The sequence below is a fragment of the Vipera berus genome (assembly GCF_964194415.1).
Source record: "Vipera berus genome assembly, chromosome: 7".
In the NCBI taxonomy this organism is placed as follows: domain Eukaryota; kingdom Metazoa; phylum Chordata; class Lepidosauria; order Squamata; family Viperidae; genus Vipera; species Vipera berus.
This window is the reverse complement of record NC_138209.1, coordinates 11,094,677-11,117,953: the sequence shown is the minus strand read 5'-3', so window position 1 is coordinate 11,117,953 and position 23,277 is coordinate 11,094,677. Positions and strand designations below refer to the sequence as shown.

The 23,277-nt window shown below is 40.4% G+C and overlaps 1 protein-coding gene across 2 annotated transcripts; it reads left to right on the top strand.

The window, feature by feature from the left end:
• The first annotated feature begins 9,489 nt into the window (after window positions 1-9,489).
• Window positions 9,490-22,591, top strand: LOC308670696 (placenta-specific gene 8 protein-like). Of its 2 annotated transcripts, XM_081332323.1 has the most exons (5): window positions 9,490-9,525; window positions 17,112-17,242; window positions 18,086-18,210; window positions 22,176-22,280; window positions 22,375-22,591. In XM_081332323.1, exons 2-4 carry the CDS (start codon window positions 17,140-17,142, stop codon window positions 22,278-22,280), a joined length of 333 nt encoding a protein of 110 aa, XP_081188449.1. In that variant the 5' UTR covers window positions 9,490-9,525; window positions 17,112-17,139; the 3' UTR covers window positions 22,375-22,591. The 2 variants fall into 2 exon arrangements, with proteins under 2 accessions (XP_081188449.1, XP_081188448.1); XM_081332322.1 differs by lacking the exon at window positions 9,490-9,525 and having other exon boundaries at window positions 16,803-17,242.
• Window positions 22,592-23,277: the final 686 nt, after the last annotated feature.

Below are 23,277 nucleotides of genomic sequence, written 5' to 3'. Positions count from 1 at the left end.
TGTTGAGATTAATTCTGCAAAGCTACATCTGAAGTTTTCCACTGTAAAATTATAAAATTGTGGGGGAATTAAACAGGTAAAACTAAGTAAAAAAATCAGTTTTCCAACATTAAAATAGTACTACTGTGTAGTCAAAACTCTTTAGAAGTGTAAACAATAACATGACTGGTTTTATAGTATTGTCATTTATGACATTTGAGAGTTCTATATTCATATACCAATGATTTTAAGACTATAACTATTGGATAGAAGAGACATCTATGAAATTATAGGTCATATTAATTTATCAAACACCACCAGCCTGAATATGCACAATTATTGTGTGTGCAAAAGTGCTTATTTTAATGCTTTAAGTTTCATCCAAATAATTTTTCAAAACATGTACAGGTTTTAATCTATTGAAGGTCCATGAATTGCTAACACAAACTATGGTTTGTGTTTTTAAATCATATTAGCATGTTTTGCAAACTCAACTAATTATGATTTTGCTTGTCAGAAGCTGGGTGGGAAGGTCACAAATGGAGATCACATGATCTCGGCATGCTGCAACCATTGTAAATACATGCCAGTTGCCAAGCACCTCAATTTCAATCATGGGATTGTGGGATGCTATAATGCAAGGACCGGTTGTGAGTAACTTTTTTTCAGTGCTGTTGTAACTTGGAATGGTCGCTAAATAAATGGCTATAAATCAGTGAATTGAAAGGGGTGAATGCAAAAATATGTTGCTGGTCCAGTTTATACACCCCACTAAATCCTGTTTGTTTGATATGACAGTCATAATTAGTTGAGCTTTTAAGCGAAGCATGCAGTCATTCAGAAAATCTGGGAAGCTGGATTCATTTAAGGACTACATGCTTCACTTAAAAATTGCAGTGATTTGCTTAACTGTGGTGAAATAGGTCGTAAAATTGGGCACAACTCATTTAACAACTGCCTTGCTTAGCAATGGAAACTGGTCTCAATTGTGGTCAAGTTGAGGACCAGCTGTTAATGACATTAAAATATAGGTTTTTTTTTCCTTGATAAAGGAATAAACTTGCCAAACATCTGGCTACAAAGGGGGTTTTGTTCTATTCTATTCTATTCTATTCTATTCTATTCTATTCTATTCTATTCTATTCTATTCTATTCTATTCTATTCTATTCTATTCTTCTGTTATCATTATTCTATTATTATTCTATTCTATTATCATTGTTCTGTTCTGTTCTGTTCTATTATCATCTACTCGCTTCCCTCTTTCTTGGCTCTTGACCCCCACAATGGGCAGCTACATTTAATTATGGACAATGGCTTTTAAATATAGGTAGTCTGCAACTTACAACTGTAATTGACTCTAGAATTATGGTCATAAGTCGCGCTGGTTATTAAGTGAGTCATCATGTGACTGCACTCAACGTTATGAACTTATTTGCAGCAGTTCTAAAGTGAATCCATTGTCTGCAATGGGCATTTTTTTGTTTTTGTTTTCATTTTGCTGGAAACCAGAAGTAAAAGTCAGTTCCTGACAAAAAGCATCATAATTTGCATTCACATGACCATGGGACACTGTAAACAGCCATCAGTACAGGCCAGTTGCCAAGCATCATAATTTTTAAGCCAGGTTGTAAGTAGCCCTGGGGAGGTTTGTTGTAATTTTGAATGGTCATAAGTCGAGGACTACCTGTAAGCTGGATTCCAATCGCAAGTTTAAATCATAGCCTGAAATTAATTGCAAAATCCTGTTTCATCAGAATCCATTATTGTTAATTTCAAATTTGGGCATTATAGAAGTCAGTTGTAGTAGCTGGTTTGATTGCTCACCCAGAGAGAAGCAAAGGGTTTCTCATCCATATGCTTATTACATTGGTTTGGGTAACAGGAAGAAGCTGAATCTGTATTTTTTATAGTTTTCTCTCTACTTTTCTGTACTGAGGCTAGCTGGTATCACAGATTGCTAGGTATGCCCAGTGGATCATGGCTGTCTCAGAATTACTAGCTGACCAAGGTAAAAAATATTCAAATTGGTCATCATAATCAAGACCGAACACTTTTTAATATATATATATATATATATATAGATAGATAGATAGATAGATAGATAGATAGATAGATAGATAGATAGATAGATAGATAGATATAGCTAGCTGACCAAGGTAAAAAATATTCAAATTGGTCATAATCAAGACCGAACTTATGCCCCTGGAGTGAGGGAGTCTCTGGCAATCATGAGCATGCTATTACTCTGAATTATTTGCTTCTTTAGGGTTTAAATTAAAAGCTCAGAATTAAAAAAAACTGAGCAGCTAATTCCATGTTATCTTCAACTTCTAGGAGAGGATCAAGTTACAAAAAAGATAAAAGCTGCTGCTGCTGCTTTTATTTTTTGTAATTTTTGTAATTTGATCCTTTCCCCAGACCATATGTAAATACTATTTACTATTGTAAATACTTCAGACATTCTTAAGTGTATCAAGATAATTACAAGAGCCTTGGTGGAGCAGTGGGCAATGCCTCCTTAAGTAACACCAGCTGCCTGCAATTAGTGCAGGTTCGAGTCCCACCAGGCTCAAGGTTGACTCAGCCTTCCATCCTTCCGAGGTAGGTAAAATGAGGACCCAGATTGTTGGGGGCAATAAGCTGACTTTGTAAAAATGCCACGGGGGGGGGGGGGGCGAAAGCCCTAATAAGCAGGCATATACATAGAATGAAGGCTATTGCTAAGGACATTGATTTGTGCTTTAAATTGTAAGCCGCCCTGAGTCTTCGGAGAAGGGCGGGATATAAATGGGATTAATAATAATTATGAATATATATTTGTAATGCCTAAATAATATACAACTTAATAAAATGCAAATTAATAATATACAAATTAATTAATTTCAGACACCACATAGGAGTCACCTATGTGTGAGTTGGGCAGCTATATAAATGCATTTAATAAATAAACATTAAAAAAACAAGTGGCTTAACATTTTATACCTTAGTGACAAAACATGACTGGCAAATTTTCCAGTAGCCAAAACCAGCAAAGTACAGCAGCCATCCAAAGGTTTTGTTTGTGCGATTTTGCATTCAAAAAAGCTGTCTTAAGTAAGCCTTTCCCACCCACCACCCACCCACCCACAAAGAATAATTGCCTATCCCTCCAGTCACAAAACTATGCAGCCTAACAAGAGTAGTGTGAATTGCACAATTATTCATAGAAATAATATCTCGGTGAGGTGTGGCAGTACACTTTTAAGAGTAACCCTGAGGTAATTTCTGTGATATTAATTTCATTGAGGGTTTTTCCCCCCAATTCTTTGTTGAGCTTTAATGATGTCCTCTGATAAATATGATTCCCTGCCTTTGATTCAGCTGACGCAGAGAATAAAAACACTTAATGCTTGCTAATTTTGTCTTTCTGTGCTTGTTTCACTTGGATTATTTGCCAAGCCCTGCTTTGAATGGGTGAAGCTGATGGTGAATTCCCTGCCTTTCACAATTGCCCTCCTGTCACATGCTCTGTGCAAAAAAACCCCCAACAAACAATAAACACAGCGTGACAAAGTAGTACCAACCCAGAACAGAATGCCTTTCTGTAGAGTGTGGCTTTTCAAATTTATTTTTTTGGCTTTTTGTTATTTAAAATCCTTTAATAAATATTTAAACCTGTTCTTGTTTTCTCAGTATCCTTTTAACCACTAAAGGCAATGGCATTCTGAAATCTCAACATATTAGAATAAGCGAATAACAGAGCTGGAAGGGACCTTAGAGGTCTTCTAGTCCAACCCCCTGCTCAGGCAGGAAACCCTATACCAACCATTTCAGACAAATGGTTGTCCAATCTCTTCTTAAAAACCTCCAGTGTTGGAGCACCCACAACTTCTGGAAGCAAGTTGTTCCACTGATTAATTGTTCTAACTTAGGAAATATCAATGGGGTGGACCAGTGACACCATTAAATGGTGTAGCTCAGTGCATATCTTTGGAGTATCCATAGTTTCATAACTCATCTCCTGTGTCTGTATCCTGATGGCATCAGATTTGAGAAAATCGGCAGCTTATGTATCATCACTTCATTCAAAAGTAAATTTTATATATAGCCTACGAATAAATATGTTGCCCTTCAAAATTGAGTCAATTGGGGTTTTTTAGAGTAAGATTTGTTAAGTGAGTTTTGCGCCATTTTACGACCTTTCTTGACACACTTGTAGTTGTTAAGTGAATCTGGTGAATTGACTTTGTCAGAAGTTCACAAAAGCTGATCACGTCACTCTGGGACACTGAATTTTGATTGCAAGACCGAGGGGATACTGCAATGGTCCTAAGTGTGAAAAACAGTCACTCATGCGCTCGTGATTTCTCGTCTAGACTACTGTGATGCTCTCTACATGGGGCTGCCCTTGAAGTCCACTCGGAGACTCCAACTGGTGCAGAATGCAGCCGCGCGAGTTGTGCTGGGAGCTTCCCGATACTCCCATGCTACACCTTTGCTCTGCGAGCTGCATTGGCTGCCGGTTGCTCTCCGGGTGAGGTTCAAGGTGTTAGTGATGACTTACAAAGCCCTACATGGCATGGGTCCGGATTACCTACGGCAACACCTGCGGCCGGCGTCAACTTCCCTCCGCCCAGTGCGCTCCCACAGAGAGGGCCTCCTCAGGGTGCCTCCGATCAAGGAATGTCGATTGGTGGCCCCCAGGGGGAGGGCGTTCTCTGTGGGCGCGCCAGACCTTTGGAACCGCTTGCCGGTTGAGCTCCGAACGGCCCCCGACCTTCGCTCCTTTCGGCGCGATCTCAAAACTTTTCTTTTTGAACAAGCTGGCCTGGTCTGATGGGTTGGGGCTGGGTTTTATAATCGGTTTTAACTTTTAATATGTATTAATTTATTACGGGCATTGTAGTTTAATTACTTTTTAATTTTTGTATCCTGGTTTTTATTATGTATTGCCCTGTTCACCGCCCTGAGTCCTTCGGGAGAAGGGCGGTATACAAATTAAATTATTAAATTAAATTAAATTAAATCACTTTTTTCCAGTACCACTGTAAGTTTGAACGGTCACTAAATGAACTGTTGTAATTCAAGGACTACCGGTATCATCTTTTCCTCAAGAGTTCTTAATGGATTAACGTTTGGCTTTCCATTTTATACTTATGACAATACAAAGAACGTCAATGGAGATTCTCAGTCATCCAGGTCACGGTTGTCCCAAAGGTGCTTTTTCAAAAGGCAACTAGACTTTGTTTTTCCTTGTAGACATTTCGCTTCTCATCCAAGAAGCTTCTTCAGTTCATAACGCTGAAGCTTCTTGAATGAGAAGTAAAATTCTTCAAGGAAAAATGAAGTCCAGTTGCCTCCGAAAAAGCACCTTTGGGACCTTATGAAGAATATTGATTGAGAAAAAGTGATTGGCCAGTAAGTTCATGGCTAAGGCTGGAGCTCAGCTTTGGTGTCCACACTTCCAGTCTTAACAGCTTAGCTTCAGCAGCATGCAGATATAATATTTGGTGAGCTTGGAAAAAAAACACGAGCAGGAAATGTAGGAAGCAGCATGCGCCTGCCCTGTGGAACCAGCTGCCTGCGGTGCTTAGGACTGCCCCCACCCTCCGTTCTTTCCGCCGGGACCTGAAGACCTGGCTCTTCGAGCTCTCTGGCCCAGGCTGAGAATATTTTTAATCTTAATTTTAACTGGGTTTTAATTTTCTCAGGGTTCTATTTAATCTCTTTTAATTTGTTTTAACGTTTGTATTGACTGTTTTTTAAATGCCCTGTAAACCGCCCTGAGTCCTTCGGGAAAGGGCGGTATATAAATCTAAATAAAATAAAATAAAATAAATAAAATAATCAATGGTCACAACATTTTTACCAAGCCCATCCAGATTATCAAATGTGACATGTTTGAAGGAGGGATTGTGTTTGTCCTGCCTAAGTAGTCATTTAACAATTACAATTCAGTCATTTCTTTTCTTCCTATCAGAAGCTGTTTTCTTGCAGAAAGGAAGTTGAACCATCTCAACAGTTCCACTCTGGGGGTTTGAAGATGGGGCCGTAAGATATCTATAATGCAGATAGTCCTCGACTTATGACCACAATGGAGCCTACCCATTGATGGCCCCAAGTCAAGATGCTTATAAAGCAGGTCATTACATGACTGCACCAATTTTACAATTTTTTTGCGATGGGTTATTAAGCCAACCTGGCAGTTGTTAAGCAAATGCAGTGGTCATTAAGCAAACCCGTGGCTCACTATGGGGCATTTTTTTTGCAAAAAAGATCACAAGAAAATGCTGGTTTGGGGCAAAAAAAACCTAAATTGCAGTCATGCGACCATGGGAAGCTGCAGTCGTAAATTCAGACCTGTTATCAATCGCCCAAAATATAGTCAAATGTTAACTATTTAGATTACCTTGCTAGGCCCCAAACATGGGGCAAATCTTTATTTCCTGTTTTCAGCCTTATCTCAAAGGCCATCGAACAGGCTGTAGTCACACCGGACAGTTCATATATTTGTGTAAATTACTAAATTTATTTTAAATTTAAATTAAATTTAAATTAATTACTTAATTCTTTGTTAGTAATTTACACACACACACACACACACACACACACACACATATATATATATATATATATATATATATATATATATATATATATATATATATATATATAGGGTGATTTGTAATAAGAACTGACTACCCATTTGCCTTTGGTTTATATATCTTCTAAAGTTTACACAAGTGGAATGGACTTAAGCGTAAGTTTAGTGCTGGAAAACATTCAAAGGCAGTTTGCAATAAATATTTTAAAAAATGTGTTTAGTGATATCAGATCTTTGTCATTATGGCTGAACTTTTCAAAAGACAATTTACTTTGAAAGTGGAATATTTCTTTTAGACCATAAATTGATTTTTCATGTTAAATATTGGTCCCAGTTAACTATTTTTTTTTTATTAATATGCTATACAGATGACAGGCTAACAATTTATAAATAGATTTAGTAGTTGAGTAATTTAAAATTCTTTTGGCCTGTTTTGCAAGTGATGGGAAATTAGTATTGTCATATTATATTAATCAGTTTTCAAGTAGGAAGGATGTTATGAATATGTGTGTAAGAAATTCTATTGTAGCATTACAGCTGCCATCTTGATTTCTTTGACCAAACCCTGCGGAGATCCACTCCTCATTCTACAAGAACAATAATACAAGAACAATTAATAATAATAATAATAATAATAATAATAATAATAATAATAATAATAATAATAATAATAATAATAAAAAATAAAAAATAAAAATAATAAAAATAAATAATTTTATTTGTATACCGCCCTTCTCCTGAAGGACTCAGGGCAGTGAACAGGGCAAACATATAAAAGTACAAGAATACAAATATTAAAAGAGATTAAACAGGGTGCCCAGAAACTAACAACAATTAGTTAAAATACATTAAAACAATATTAAAATCCAAACCCATCACCCATCAGGCCAGGCCGGCTTGTTCGAACAAGTAGGTCTTCAGATCGCGTCAGAAGGAGCGAAGGTCGGGCGCCATCCGGAGCTCAACCGGCAAACGGTTCCACAAATCCGGTGCACCCACAGAGAAGGACCTCCCCCTGGGGGCCACCAGACGACATTCTCTGACCGGTGGCACCCTGAGGAGGCCCTCTCTGTGGGAGCGCACAGGGCGGAGGGAAGTTGATGCCGGCAGCAGGTGATCCCTAAGGTACTCCGGACCCATGCCATGTAGGGCTTTAAAGACCATTACCAGCACCTTGAATCTCACCCGGAAGACAACTGGGAGCCAATGCAGCTCACGGAGCAGAGGTGTAACATGGGAGTATCGGGAAACTCCCAGCACAACTCTCGCGGCTGCATTCTGTACCAGTTGGAGCCTCCGAGTGGTCCTCAAGGGCAGCCCCATGTAGAGAGCGTTGCAGTAGTCTAAACGAGAGGTCACGAGCGCATGAGTGACCGTACGCAGGGCATCCCGGTCTAGATAGGGTCGCAACTGGCGCACCAGGCGAACCTGGGCGAAGGCCCCCCTAGTCACAGTTACTATATGGTCTTCTAAAGAAAGCTGTGAATCTAGGAGGACTCCCAGGTTGCGAGCCCTATCTACGGGGGGTAATAACTCACCCCCCCATAGAAAGAGATGGAATATTCTGAATATCCCGAGATGCCGATACGCACAGCCACTCAGTCTTGTCAGGGTTGAGTCGAAGCCTGTTCCTCCCCATCCAGACCCGAACCGCCTCCAGGCAACGGGACATCACGTCAAGGGCATCACTGGGGTGGTTTGGGGTCGAAATAAAAAGCTGGGTATCATCAGCATACTGATGATACCCAACTCCAAAGCCACGAATGATCTCACCCAGTGGTTTCATGTAGATGTTGAACAGGAGAGGCGAGAGGACTGACCCCTGAGGAACTCCACAAGCGAGAGGCCTCGAGGTCGACCTCTGCCCCCCTGCCAACACCGACTGCGAGCGTCCCAGGAGATAGGAGGAGAACCACTGAAGAACTGTGCCTCCCACTCCCAATCCCCTGAGACGCCGCAGCAAGATACCATGGTCAATGGTATCGAAAGCCACTGAGAGGTCTAATAGGACTAGGACAGAGGAATATCCCCTGTCCCGAGCCCTCCAGAGATCATTCACCAGAGCGACCTGAAACCCAATTGGTGCGGGTCTAGATAATCCACTTCATCCAGAACCAGAGGGAGCTGATGCGCCACCACACTCTCAACAACCTTCGCAAGAAAGCGAAGGTTGGAGACCGGATGAAAGTTATTCAACACAGCTGGGTCCAAGGCAGGCTTCTTGAGGAGAGGTCTCACCACCGCCTCCTTCAAGACGGCGGGGAAACTACCCTCACTCAAAGAGGCAGATATAACCGCCTAGAACCAGCCTCGTGTCCCCTCCCGAGCCGCATAAACCAGCCAGGAAGGGCACGGGTCCAATAAATAAAGCCTCATTTACTAATGACTTTCGTGTCATTAGTAAGGGAGCTGTAGAGATGCAATATAGCAAAGCTGACCCATATTTTTAAGTCAGCTGCTGAGAACATGTAGACTATATTTCTTCAGGAAGGGAGTATTACAGTTTAGTTTTGTATACTTCTATTCTTATTTGAGGACATTTAAAAACAGATTAATTGTACCAATGTATTTTAATGTTAAATTTATCAGATTAAATTAATTTAAAGTTAGATTCCGCCTCCCAATAGCAGAACTGCAGGATAAATGTCTCTAAATATAGGAGCACATTATTGCTGGTGTGTAATACCGTAGTGAATGTGACACCATTCTATTTTTGTCATTATGCAAGAGAGAATCAACATCTAATTTACTATTTTGTCATGCAGGACTAATGACTGTTTTTGTGCATTATCAGGTTAAGATCAATTAAAGTAACCATCAATTATCTTCCCAAATATAAGCAGCATTTCATGATTTAGCATCACATCAAAGGATCTTTTCCTCTTTCATGTGCAGGTGACATGTTGGTTAGCTTGTCTTTAGAGAAAGAGACTTCTCTTTGAGGGATAAATACAGCAGAAAGGTACGTATGAAGGGTTTTTTTCCCCCCCAGTTGATCACTCCAAAAGTTGTAAATTTATTTGGGTAAATACTAAGAAGGTAATGTTTAATTAAGGGACGCGGTGGCTCAGTGGGTTAGGACGCTGAGCTTGTCGATCAGAAGGTCGGCAGTTTAGCGGGTCAAATCCCGAGTGCCGTGTAACAGAGTGAGCGCCTGTTACTCGTCCCAGCTTCTGCCAACTTAGCAGTTCTAAAGCACGTAAAAATGCAAGTAGAAAAATAGGGACCACTACGGTGGGAAGGTAACAGCGTTCCGTGTGCCTTTGGCGTCTAGTCATGCCGGCCACATCTCCACAGAGACGTCTTCGGACAAGCGCTGGCTCTTTGGCTTTGAAACGGAGACGAGCACTGGCCCCTAGAGTCGGAAACGACTAGCACGCGTGTGCGGGGGAAACTTTACCTTTACTAATGTTTAATTTACAGCAGTTTAATTAAAAGGTAGGATAGGTTGGGGAAACTAATAGAATAATCCACCAGAAAGTTAGTTCAAGACTTTTGAAATTGTTCTGTTGATAAATATTAACATACAATCCTGAATCAAATTGTTTTGAGATACTTTATAATAATCTCAGATTTATTTAGAAGTAAACTATATTTAAGAGGTATTTTTTCCAGGCTAGTGTTTATGTGCTTTCAATCATGGTCTCCTTAAATGAATGAGCTGATTATGTTTAATTCTTCAGCACTAACAAAGACAATTTTTTTGTTGAGATGTATGTTTAATCTTCTGTATTCCGAATGTGCATCAGAAGATGAATTTGCCCCAAATTTAGAAAGTGAATGAAATTATTTTATCTTAGTGATTTTGAATGTTTAATTATATTTATGAAGATACCAGAGAGTCTATACACTCAACTGATGGAAATTTCCAAATTTAAACGTTTGCACTCTTTGCTATGGAGACAAGAACAATTGTATATCTGAATGCAGTCATGTTAAAAACAAGGTCTTACAACTTTCTTATATTGTCAAGGCTGACTCGGATTCTATCACCACCTGCAATTCTTCTCACAGCATGAAACAGAAACGGAAGGGAGAGGGTGGAATCCTTGGCGGAGTCGGGAGGGGAATTTACCTATGCTGATGTCTGTGGGAACCTTTAGAATTGCCTTTGCTTCCTCTATGCCTATATGGATCTATCAGTAAAGTTATACTCTTGGCAAAATTATGTCCCAAGAATTTCAGAAATCGTCGGCGCTCCATCGTTGGAGATTTTTAAGAAGAGACTAGACAGTCACTTGTCTGAAATGGTATAGGTTCTCCTGCTCGAGTGGGGGGCTGGACTAGAAGACCTCCAAGGTCCCTTAGAATTCTATTCTATTCTATTTATTCTATTCTATTCTATTCTATTCTATTCTATTCTATTCTATTCTATTCTATTCTATTCTATTCTATTCTATTCTATTCTATTCTATTCTATTCTTCTATTCTATTCTATTCTATTCTATTCTATTCTATTCTATTCTATTCTATTCTATTCTATTCTATTCTATTCTATTCTATTCTATTCTATTCTATTCTATTCCATTCCATTCCATTCCAGTCCTGTCCTGTCCTGTCCTGTCCTATCCTATCCTATCCTATCCTATCCTATCCCATTCTATCTTTTCCTATCCTATTCTATCCTATTCTATTCTGTTTCTGCATATGCCAAGTTGACGTATACATTGAAAGATATGGTAGACGTCTACAGAAAGATATTTTATGGGGGAGCATTGGATGTATGATATAATGGCTCTTAATTCAGAACCTGGTGCACTTAAGAGAATGGTAGATCCAGATTCAATAGGGATTTATTTAAAAGCCGGTATGCTTGCTTCATAACCCTGACTACCCCTCCTCCAAATTCTGCTTCATGATCTGAAGCTGAGCCATTTAATCTTGCCACTGAGAACAAGAGGGCAGGGAGTAGGCACAAATTGGAGCTTATCTACTTGTGTTTGAACTTCTAATAATAACTGGCTCTGGAGGTTAGCACGAGGACAAAACATATATCAGCACTGTCTTACCTGTGAATTGGGTTTAACTTCCTGATATCTGAAATGTTGAACAACCTTGGCTGAAACACTTGTGTGCTGGCTTTCTTGGGCTTCTTTCATAAAATAGTTTAGTCTAGAGCAGGGCTTTTCAACCAGAGGTACGGGTACCACCTGTGGTACATTGGCACCTGGCAGGTGGTACGTGACCATCCTAGAAAAGTGGTAGCAGGGGAGGGGAATGAGCTGAACCAGTGGCAGCACAGCACAAGCCTAAGCGAGAGATGGCTGGAGCTGCAGGGCTGTCAGGGCTCAGAGAAAGTGCCAGGATGAGTGCTAGGTTCCAGCTGGAGCTTGGCGCTGATCCTGGCACTTCTGCTGAGGCCAGAAGAAGCGCCAATCAGCTGGAATGTTGCAGCATCTCCAGGGTCTTGTGATTTACATTCAGATGCTTGGCAACTGATTCATATTTATGACGGTCACAGAGTCCCAGGCTCATGTGAAGTGACCAAAACCTGCTGCAACCACTCAGCAGACGGGGGGAATAAAAACCAAACACCCCCCCACCCAACCCCCGCTGCCAATCTTCAACAGAAATGCTCACAACAATGAAAACCTCGGATAGGAGGAAGAGTGCTGCCAGGCGGGCAGGCAGGTGTCTTGCTCAGCTGTGGCTTGGGGGGCACTTTTTTCAGTGCCATTGTAACTTCAAACAGTCACTAAGCAAACTGTTGTAAGTCAAGGACTACCTGTACTTCCTCACTTTTTTCCTTTTTGGGGGGGGGTCATCAAGTTTTTGACATCTTGCTAGGCGATTGGTAGTACTCGGATGCTGCCATATCCTAAAAGTGGTACAATGGGTGAAAAGGTTGAAAAGCCCTGGACTAGAGGTGGACGAGGTTTGCTGAATGGGGGTGTCATCCAGTACACAGGGAGAGGAATTCCAAGCAGCAATCACAGCAGTTCGATTAATGGTACAAAACAGACAGGCCTGCATTATGTGTGTGAAGAGGTGTAGGATTTTCTATTTTAATTCTGGGGTGAGAAGTAAAATGTGAGAGAATTCACCCAGCAGTCTATTTCAATTGCATTAAGTTTATTTGAGGATTTACGGTACAGTTCTCATGTTTTCCACCTCAAAATCCCACCTCAACTTCCAGAAATTTAAACAAGATAATTTCATAACTGCAAATGACTGAAATGTCTATGGAGATTCTCAGTCTAACGAGCAGAGATGCCTGCAAGGAATATAAATCCTTCTATCCTCCACCATTCAGTCAGAACTGAAGAAGCTTCTTGGATGAGAAGCGAAACGTCTTTTGGAAAAGCACCTTTGGGACTGACATTAAGTGCTTTAATTCCCACTGATTTCAACATGATATACGTGTCTGCTTAACCCTCTCTTGAAATTGGTGGGAATTAAACCATCATCCTTTGAAAAGAAAAAAAAGTCATTAGCAAGAAACCCGACCAACAAAAACAAAGTCTGCATCAAATCTCCATACGCCATTTTAAATGCATGGGTGTGGATTTAGAAATATGGAAGATGATTTTAGTAGAAATGTAATGCAAATCCCATCATCAAATGGAAGACTGCAAGCATGTTTGTGCAGGTGCTAATTTTGTGGGACAGTCCTTCAAACAGAAAGAACAAATAGAAAGGAATATCTATAGCTCAGGATTCAACTGTGGGGTTCATGATTATCTCTTGGTTGTTTGTTTACAGATGTTCAATTAGCCAACTAGTGTAGATAACATCATCAATGATCAGTGCTAATCTAAAATATTAGATCAGCCCTGATTTAAAAGAATTAAAATCAAAAGCATTTTCCCATGGGAAGAATTCTTTTCAAGCAATTCTAACATCTTATTTCAATTTATCTGGATCTTTAGTCCATGTGTAACTTTCTAAAATCAAACTTTTAATCACCGTTTTACTGGTTAATTTTAAAAAAAATAAAGTTCTCAAACTTGTAGTAAAAACTTCTTTGGCTATAGATTGAGAGAAACTCACCCAATGCTGTAAAATGTGTTGATCCAAATAACTAAAAAGCAATTAACAAGCTATTTCTGAAAATTATTAGAAAAGGAAGTACACAAACTTTCAAAAATGTCAACTGGTCAAAGTTCAGCTTGAAGTATCCAAATAAAAATCCAGGATCATTTTATTTCTGAAAAGCTTACTGTTTATTGAATACATAGCATGGTTACAGCAATGTAAAACTAACTCTAAAATCCCAAGGCATCAGACCGTAGCATATTCTTGCCCTGTACACCGCCCTGAGTCCTTCGGGAGAAGGGCAGTATAGAAATATTAATAAATTAAATTAATAATAAATATAACAGTGACTTTCCCAGCCAAACCCCCAGGTGTCCATGTAGCTCATGTAAACAAGTTCTCTTTGTTATGTTATAACTGTCTGCTATCTTCTTCACACCTACTAGAAAATCCTTGAAAGTTTTCCAGACTGCCAACTCTCAGCAAGATTCCGTAGAACTGGAGAGGTTTCATTTCTCTAACTAACCCATTTGAAAGCAACACCTCCCCCGCCCCTTACTCTATTGGCAAGATGAAAATAGAGAGGCACTTAGCTGCCAAATTTTCACTCTTGACACAACCAGGGTTTGAGCAAAATGCCTACTCCCCCTTTTCCCAGAACATTAAAACACTATCTTGTGGTCTCTTCAAGAGCAGCAACTGTCCGGAGCACTTATGGGTAATCTCAAGTCCTTTCATTGTCTGGAGAGGAATTAGCTACTCACCAGCATTCTAGAGAGCTGCCTTCAGGCCACCCTTTCTTCTCCAGAAATTCCATGTAACATTTCATGTATTAATTACCTACTAATATATATATTCTCCTTTAGCTAAAAAAATTATACTTGATACACTACAACTATGAGACACCAAACACTGCAACACATTGATGCCTTATTTCTTTTAAGAAGTGTAAGTAAAAATTTAGTGTTGGGGTTGCTTTTGAGATAAATGTTGGGGGGAAAAATTAAGATGAATCCACTAGAAAATAATTGGTTGTCCATTAGATAACCAATTTTGGAGTAAAATTTCATTGTTAAGATGAGTTCAAAGTTAATGAAGGACTTACTCTGGAAGTGTAGGTACATTGGAATATTCAAACAATTTTTCTCCCCAGTATTATCTTGGAAAAATGATGATGGAGAAACTCCGAACTCATAATATAAATTGAGAGCAAACCCTATTCCTTACTAGCACTGATGATGTTACCCAGTTTGGTAATGAAATGTCTACAAGGAAACAACCAAGCTCAGAAATCACCAAGGATCCTTCATTTCAATCTTGAACGACAAATATTCTACTTTATCAGCTCCTTACTCCATTTGCTTCATCAGCAAGAGGGCAATCAAGATATCCATGGGTACATTTCTTGCATCACAGTTTAATTCTTTCAAGATAGGGCGCTGCTCTTAAAGAAGAATGTAATGAGGTCAGAACAGTGATAATTAGAATTCCACAACAGGAAAAGCTAACTAGAAAAAGGCATCTGCACGAGTAGATGTTTCTAAATAAAGAGTAATAAATGTAAGTCTCGGGAAGGAAAAAGCAGGAAGGTGAGCAGAAAAAACCCCCGAACAAAACTATTCCGAAAGCTTAATGAAATTCTGAAAATAAAAATGAAGAAATGTAAAGCAGGCACACTGCCCAGAAATGTTAATCTGCTGTCAGAAAGGCAAAAGTTCAGAATGAGTGTTGTCAGCACTCAAGAGTCTTGACCTCAAAAAGCAATTTAGTAAAATGTATTTAAATGCAGTTAGTGCGTCTGTTGGTTTTTTTTCAATCTAGGCAAATATTATGGTAGAGAATAATTCCATTCTTCCCAAGAGGAAAAAATATGCAGCAGCTCTAGGTCTCTTCACGAAAATGTCATTCCTGCTGCTTTTTCCCAGTTTTACTAGGAAGTGATAGCTTAAAAAATGAAAGATGGTATTTTTCTCTGTTAACCAGCGGTGACTCAACAAACCACTGTTAGATATTTCTTTTAAATCTTACTCTTCATCTCTTCCTGACAAGGAAGAAGAATTTTACCCCCTGCAGCTATTGGCTACAGCATCCTGGAAACTCAGTGTGATCACTAGCTGGAGACGGACCAAATACCCTGTAATAATCACACTTACTCAATACTTTGCACATTGAAATCCAATGGCAAAATAAATGAAATGAGGCAAACCGGGAGCTACACAACTACAATAACTGACAACAGTCTTTCCCAATCTGGTGACTGCCTGATGGTTTGGACTATAACACTCAAAGTTGTCCAATTCAGTAGACTGGAGCCAGTTTTGAAGGAACTTTGCATTGGCCTTTCAGACCAATGGGTTCAAATATTCACAAAGCAGGAGTGACAATACAGTTGTATTTTAAAGACACAGAAGACTTTTAAAGCTTACATTACATTAGTATCTTATCATGCAGCTGAAGCTGAAGCTCAAATAATTTGGACACCAAATGAGAAGAGAGGAATCCTTGGCAAAGACCCTGATATTGGGAAAAATTGAAGGCAAAAGGAGAAGAGGACACGAAAGGAAGAGATGGTTAGATAATGTGGGGAACATGGGTCTGGGCAGACTCAGGGAAACAGTGGAGGATGGGCTGGCATGGTGGTGGTCCATTGGGTCACAAAGAGTTGGACAGAACCTAGCGACTAAACAACAACAATTGTCATGCAACCAGATACCCGTAGTAATTTTCATTCTGCATCTGGGAAAATGCTAGAAATCCATGGAGAACAATCAAGGATTCCCCCATAAATGGATTTGGAGTGGCAGCCAATCTCATCTGCTGTTTCCAATCTTTTGGAACCACTTGTAGGACCAAGAAAGTATTGGGTGTATTCCATGAGTCAGTCTAGTTCATAAGATTGCCAATAAAGCTAAGCAGTTTTTGCATTTTCCAGAGACCCACGAGTTCTTCACAAGACAGTCCTGTGCTCTTCAACAGGAACAACAAAAAAAGAAAGCACCTCTAAAAAAAAAGCAGAAACTTGGAAAAAAATTAGGAACTGAGATGAAGAAGCTGGGTCTTCTTTCTTACTCAGCCAAATCGAAGACAGAACCTGTGACAGGGAGAGTAGTTCTAGAAGTAGGTCAATGAAGTTCAAATTATTCTAGTAACAGAGAGGAAGCATGATAATTGACAAGTTCACCAAGGGGGCATTCTCTCCTATTCCTAAAATCGTGATAGGAAGAATTAATAATGGTGAATCTCTTCATGTGTTAGGAATGTAAATCTGTTCAGCCATATCGCTCTATAGCATACTGATGGATGATCTCTCTATCTATGGTTAAATGTGGATGCTAAAAAAATGGGGGAAACAGGCACTAAGACTAAGCCCTCCACTGTACGAACTTTGTACACTGGAGAGGCTGCAAGTAAAAGTCTCAGAGGCCAGTTTTCAATCCTGGGGCATCACGTTGGCCATCTCTATCCTAGCTATGTGTCATTAAGTTTACTCAGAAAATTTGGGTGAAAGAGACATGGTAAATGTCCAGTTGCATTTTGCCAAATCTTTAATGGGTGTTTACTTTGTCACGCTAGATTGGAGCATCTTGCCATAAGGCGTACCATGGAGTTGTCACCTATTGTCACTCAACCACAACGTCACTGTGCCACAAAGAGTTTTGAGTGGCAGACAGAACTCTGTGACTGCGGCGATGACTGTAACATCTGTGAGTGAATTCTTACGCGATGGGGTTTATCTTCTTTTGTAGCTTTGTTCTTGAATTGTCCCTTCCTTTAAACATTCATTTAACTGTGAGCAAAAAAGACTTTCTGCATTCAATACCTGTCAATGTGTGATGGAATCAGAAGGCCAGAATAAGTTTAATTGATTAATTGTGTGTCATTAAGCAAGTGTCAGTTTTGAGCAACCACATGAATTGATTTTTTTCCACGGTAAACTGTCTCCAGCTTGGTCTTTCCAATAATGTACCCATAGCCACTGTAACTGAATCTATCCATCTTCTTCAGTGTTTCTCAACTTTGGCAAAGATGTGCGAACTTAACTCTCGGAAGTCCCCAGTCACCATGTAAGAAGGATACAGGGCCCATCCTGCTGATGAACTGTGGGATGATAGCTTGCAAAACCTCTCATGGGTGATTGCAACGTAGGAATTCTTAAGCAACACACCCATTGGTGTGACTTACCTCTTGCTAACAAGTAATAATTCCATATATTAATAAGCAAGAGCTGTAAGTCACGAACACTGTGTTGATTTAGAAAATGGTGACACAATGCAGTTGGAAATTTCTGGTTCATGTGAGGCTATGATGAAAGTCTATTGTTCCTTCCTAAACAACTTCTCCAACGTTGAGTCTTCAGGAAGGGTGGGGATGTCAACTCTTATAATTCTGAGAAATCATGTTTAGAGCTATTAGCCATGTCTACATATTTCGTAGTCCTCACCCTTCTGGAATGCACCAGCTTGGAGAATTCTGTTCTAAGAGTAAGCAGAGAAGCTTTCCTTTCACTCGAGATTATAAAGATAACCTTTTTTTTATCGCTTCCTTAGGTCTGTGTGGAACTTTCTGCTACTGTTGTTTGGGATGCATAATTGCCAAAGACATGGATGAATGTTGTTCCTGTGGTCCTACTGTGGCCATGAGGACACGCTACCGGACGTTGTACAGGATTCCGGTAAATTCATTGACCGTCATGATGTTTCCCTTTTTTAAATTAATTTCATTTTTTTAAAAAAAAAAGGTGGTGGTGTTTTTTGCAAAGTAAAAACAATACAAGTTTAAACGTAAAAGTGATAAATAAACAAGCAAAGAAAAAAAAGAAAAATCAGAGAAAGAAAAATAGAGGTAGTCCTTGACATATAACCATTCATTTAGTGAGCATTTGAACTTAACAACGGCACTGTAAAAGGGACTTACGAACATTTTGCACACTTACGACCGTTGCAATATCTCCACAGTCAAGTGATCAAAATTTGGACACTTGACAACTGGCTTATATTAATGATGGTTCAAGTGTCCTGGGGTTCATGTTATCAACTTTTGCAAACTTCTGACAAGCAAAGTCGACGAGGAAGCCAAATTCACTTAACAACCGTGTTGCTAATAACTGCAAGCGATTGTCTTAACAACTGTGGTAAGAAAGGTCATAAAATGGGGCAAACTCACTTAACAACTACCTTGCTTAGCAACAGAAATGCTGGGTTCAGTTGTGGCTGTAAGTCAAGGACTATTTGTATATATAGGTTTCTAATGGGTTTGGTTTTTTTGCAAAAGTCCTAAATGCATTTATATTTTATCCAATCTCTCTAAGCTTCCATTGTGGCTCCCCTCTTTCCATATTCTTCCCTTTCTATTCACTAAAATGAATCATACGTTCATTTTTTTCTGCTTTCAGCGAAAAGCCCATAAAGGATTACCACTTCCTGACTATGTTGTTTCCCTTTCTCATAACATCCAGGAACCTAGTTTGTTAATTTGCACTTTAGTTTATTTATTCTTCAAAGCTCAAGGGTATCCTTAGGATATGGCCAGAAGTTTTGTTTTCAAAAATGATGCAATTATTACAGTACGCATTTTCTCTTTTTTTATTGTTACTTTAATGGTTGATTTGGAATATACTGTAAAGTTATTTGGGGACCAGAACTGTCAGGTACTCAGGATAAACAGCAATGAACTTTCATCTTAAAGCTCAACAAATATACTCATGCTTATATATGGGTAGATCATTGTCCATACAATGAAGTGTATTTTGATCCATAGTAGCTTACTTAATGAGACATTTATTTATCTTTAAGGTGCCACTTGGTTCCTAGGTTGTAAAATATTCCTGTGGCTACTTTTATGAAAATTATATACGTACAGTGAGGAAAAGTTACTGCGGTTGACATATGGGAAGTGCTAGAGACAGAACTGGTTGATAGCCTAGTGCTCAAATTTCTTTAAAGCCTAAGGACGATGGCCTGGGCACTGGTACCACTAAAGGAAAATATTTGAAGCTCAGGGTTGAAATTTGGGGTCCTTGGTGCTCTCTGAACTTGGTTGTTTTCTTGTAGACATTTCATTACCCAGGCACTGATGATGTTACCTAGTTTGGCTTACGAAACATCTGCAAGAAAACAACCAGGCTTCTCAATGGGTGGTTAGAGAACAGGACAACTCTACAATGGGATGGTTAGAGATGTATTAAGAAGAGGGCAGATGTCTTGTTAGAAATCCTTCCACTGTCCCTATCACAGATAGGGAATTGAAGAACAAAGTGTCCCAGTTTTCTGTGCCCTCCAACCTCACTAGAAATTAACTACCATGTTTCCCCGAAAATAAGAGCCGGTTATTGGCTACACACACACACACACACACACACACAAAAAAAAAAAAAACCCCCACAAACACACACTCCAAAAGAGGCAGCAGGTCTTATTTTCAGGGGATTCTTACCTGCTTACCTTAGGACTGCCACAGCCAGGCCTCCTCTCCCCTGACACCTACCTCACCTCGCCAGCCCACTTTTTCTGTGGCCGGTCACTGCCACTTGGGTGTGTCACCTCCGGCTTCTGTTTTACTGTCCAAGGCCTTCAGGAAAGGTCTCTGACAGCAAAACAGAGGCCGGGGGATACCACGTGCATCAGTCCGAAGCTTGTTTCTCGGCTGCAGAGGCCTTTCCTGAAGCCTCTGACGGTGAAATGGAGGCTGGGGGGGGGGGTGCCGTGCACATCAATCCAGGGCTTGTTTCTTGGTTGCAGAGGCCTTTCCTGAAGGCTTTTGGTGGCAAAATGGAGGCCAGGGCTGACGCACGTGAGCGAAGGTGAATGGTGCAGAAGAAGTGGGCTTGCGAGGCAAGGCAGGTCTTAGGGTGTGGGAGGCCTGGCTGCAACTGTCCTAAGGTAAGTGGGTGCAGGGCATGTGTGGCAGCTCCACCCCTTGATTTTACCTTTGCACCTTGTCCCACCTCGTGCAACCAGGTGCATTGGAGTGGGCAGGGTCTTAAGTAGCACTTATTTGGGGGTAAGGTATATATTGGGCACACGTGTAAAAATCAAGCTAGAGCTTATTTTGGGGGTAGGTCTTATTTTGGGGGAAACACGGTGTATCTACCATGAGACACTACAAAATGGTTCCACTGTAAGAGGCACCTATGTATTTCACTATAGGTTTCAAAGTTCTTAGTTTCAGGTGTACAAATGCCACAGTCATGCCACTGGTGATTGTTCCTGCCATAGGCGTAGGCACAGCATGCTCCACCCAATGTAATATTTTACATGCACTTTGGAATATGAACATATAATCTCCCTTGAACTGAGCTTGACTTCTGGAGATCTCACGTACTTCTAAGAAAAATTGTTGGGTTCTTTTGATAGCAACGTGCAACTGGTTTCCTATTTCCTTCTTGTTGGACACCCACCAAATTATTTCCTTTACAAAGTGCAGGATGAAGGAGGGATCGCCTGGTGTCCTACTTTCCATCTCTGTTTTGTTACTGCTACACAAAGGATCAAAACTAGAATAATGAAAGGCCACTCCCTTTGGAACTATGGTTTTGTTAGCTATTATCTGATAACATAGCAAGTACTTTGACCTATTAATCGCTTCATAGTTCATGTCTTTTTCCCTGCTTTTGAATTTTGCCTCACGTTAACGCAGTCTTTGAGATGTTTGCTCATGCCTAATAAACATATATCTAACAATAATTTTTGCTAGCTGATCTGAGTGGGGTGCGCATTTGCTATGATCTGCATGTAGGAATTAACTGAGAGAATACTGGGGGCAAACTCAACTGGGAATTATCCAAATGACAAGTAGGACTAGGGTGACATGATATCAATCTTCCAAAATCTAAGGAGCTGCCACAAAAAAGGGGGGGGGGGTGTCACACTATTCTCCAAAGCACCTGAAGGCAGGACAAGAAGCAATGGATGGAAACTAATCAAGGAGAGGAGTAACCTTGAACTAAGGAGAAATTTCCTGACAGTGAGAACAATTAATCAGTGGGACAGCTTGCCTCCAGAAGTTTTGGGTGTCCCAACACTGGAAGTTTTAAGAGGAGACTGGACAACTATTTGTCTGAAATGGTACAGGGTTTCCTGCCTGAGCAGGGGGTTGGACCAGAAGACCTCCCATGTCTCTTCCAACTCTGTTATTCTGTTAAATGTCCAAGAATTCTGGGATGTTATTTGGGCTTCCTCAACCAATCTTCATCCAACTTAATCCAGGTCTACTCAGCTTTTCTGCTATCCGCCAAGATTTGTTAGATGTTGCTTTCTGTTGTGATACTTTGCTTATCTCAGAGCTTTCAAGCATGTTCCGGCTTGCTCAGTCCATCTTTCAGCAATGTTTACGGTACGCGTTGACTCAAAACCTGTTCCAAAGTACAGTATCTGTTATATCCCATATCTGCTGCTTTGTCTTACATTCTGCCCAGTTTAATGAGGCTGGACTGTGTCTTTTGTGGGTTTCCCAGAGAAACAAGCGTCAGTCACACCTAGGAATATGACAGGGAAGACAGAAATATCCAGAGAAATACGCTCAGAGCCAACTTTTGGGTTGTCTTCATTGTCTACTGTAAACCATAGTTTAAAATACAGGACTGGACTCCAAATTGTGATTTATCTCTCTCTTTTTTTCTTTTTCTTCTTTGCTCCTCAGGGAACGATCTGCTCAGACTGTCTCACAGTCACTTTTTGTTGTCCCTGTAGCCTTTGCCAGCTCAAGAGAGATATCAAAAGGAGGAAGCAGTTAGGGATTTTCTAGGTAGGTTTCCAGATACTTACTATGTGCAGAGATTGGGTGGCTGGGTAATAAAAATGAGTAATTTTCCAGTTTAACCCCTGTCATTTTCTGCTAGGTTGGTCAGAGAGAAGCAGGACACTTGAAGAAAGACGGATTCACGCCCAGCTTCTTAGGACCTCAGTAGATCTCCTGGAAAGTTCTGCTCCATAGATGCTCGATTCTCATGACCAGCAGGATTCCCACAGGGCTTGTTTGCTTTGGGCTTAGCGCTTTGTGATTTGCATTGTGGTTTGCAGGTTGTAATTTATACTGTGTCAGCATGTGGTTTTTACTCAGCCTTATTTAATAAACCAGACTAATGTGTAAGACTGTTGTCCAGAGCTAAGTGTTCGAATTCTCTTTGGGTACGACATTTTAAGTGTACAAGGATGGGAAACTTTGGAGAAAAGCCATTGGAATTAGCTATCGACCTCACTTGTTACTGTTTGTCCAAGATGCAGACATTCATCACAGAAATGCATCTTCCATGTGAAAAAAATAATAATTAAGGTTCATGTAGGAGGTGACCAGGCTGCACCCAAGATAGACTACACTGGTTATTAGTACTTAGCAGTATCATAGTAAAGGTAAAGTTTCCCCCGCACATGCGTGCTAGTCGTTTCCAACTCTAGGGGCCGGTGCTCATCTCCATTTCAAAGTCGAAGAGCCAGCGCTTGCCGAGGACGTCTCCGTGGTCATGTGGCTGGCATGACTAGATGCCAAAGGCACACGGAACGCTGTCACCTTCCCACCGTAGTGGTCCCTATTTTTCTACTTGCATTTTTATGTGCTTTCGAACTGCTAGGTTGGCAGAAGCTGGGACGAGTAACAGGCGCTCGCTCTGTTACGCGGCACTCGGGATTCGACCCGCCAAACTGCCAACCATCTGATTGACAAGCTCAGCGTCATAACCCACTGAGCCACCACATCCCTATCTCAAGCCTCGTCCGGAGAGCAGGAAAAACAAGCAACCGAGACG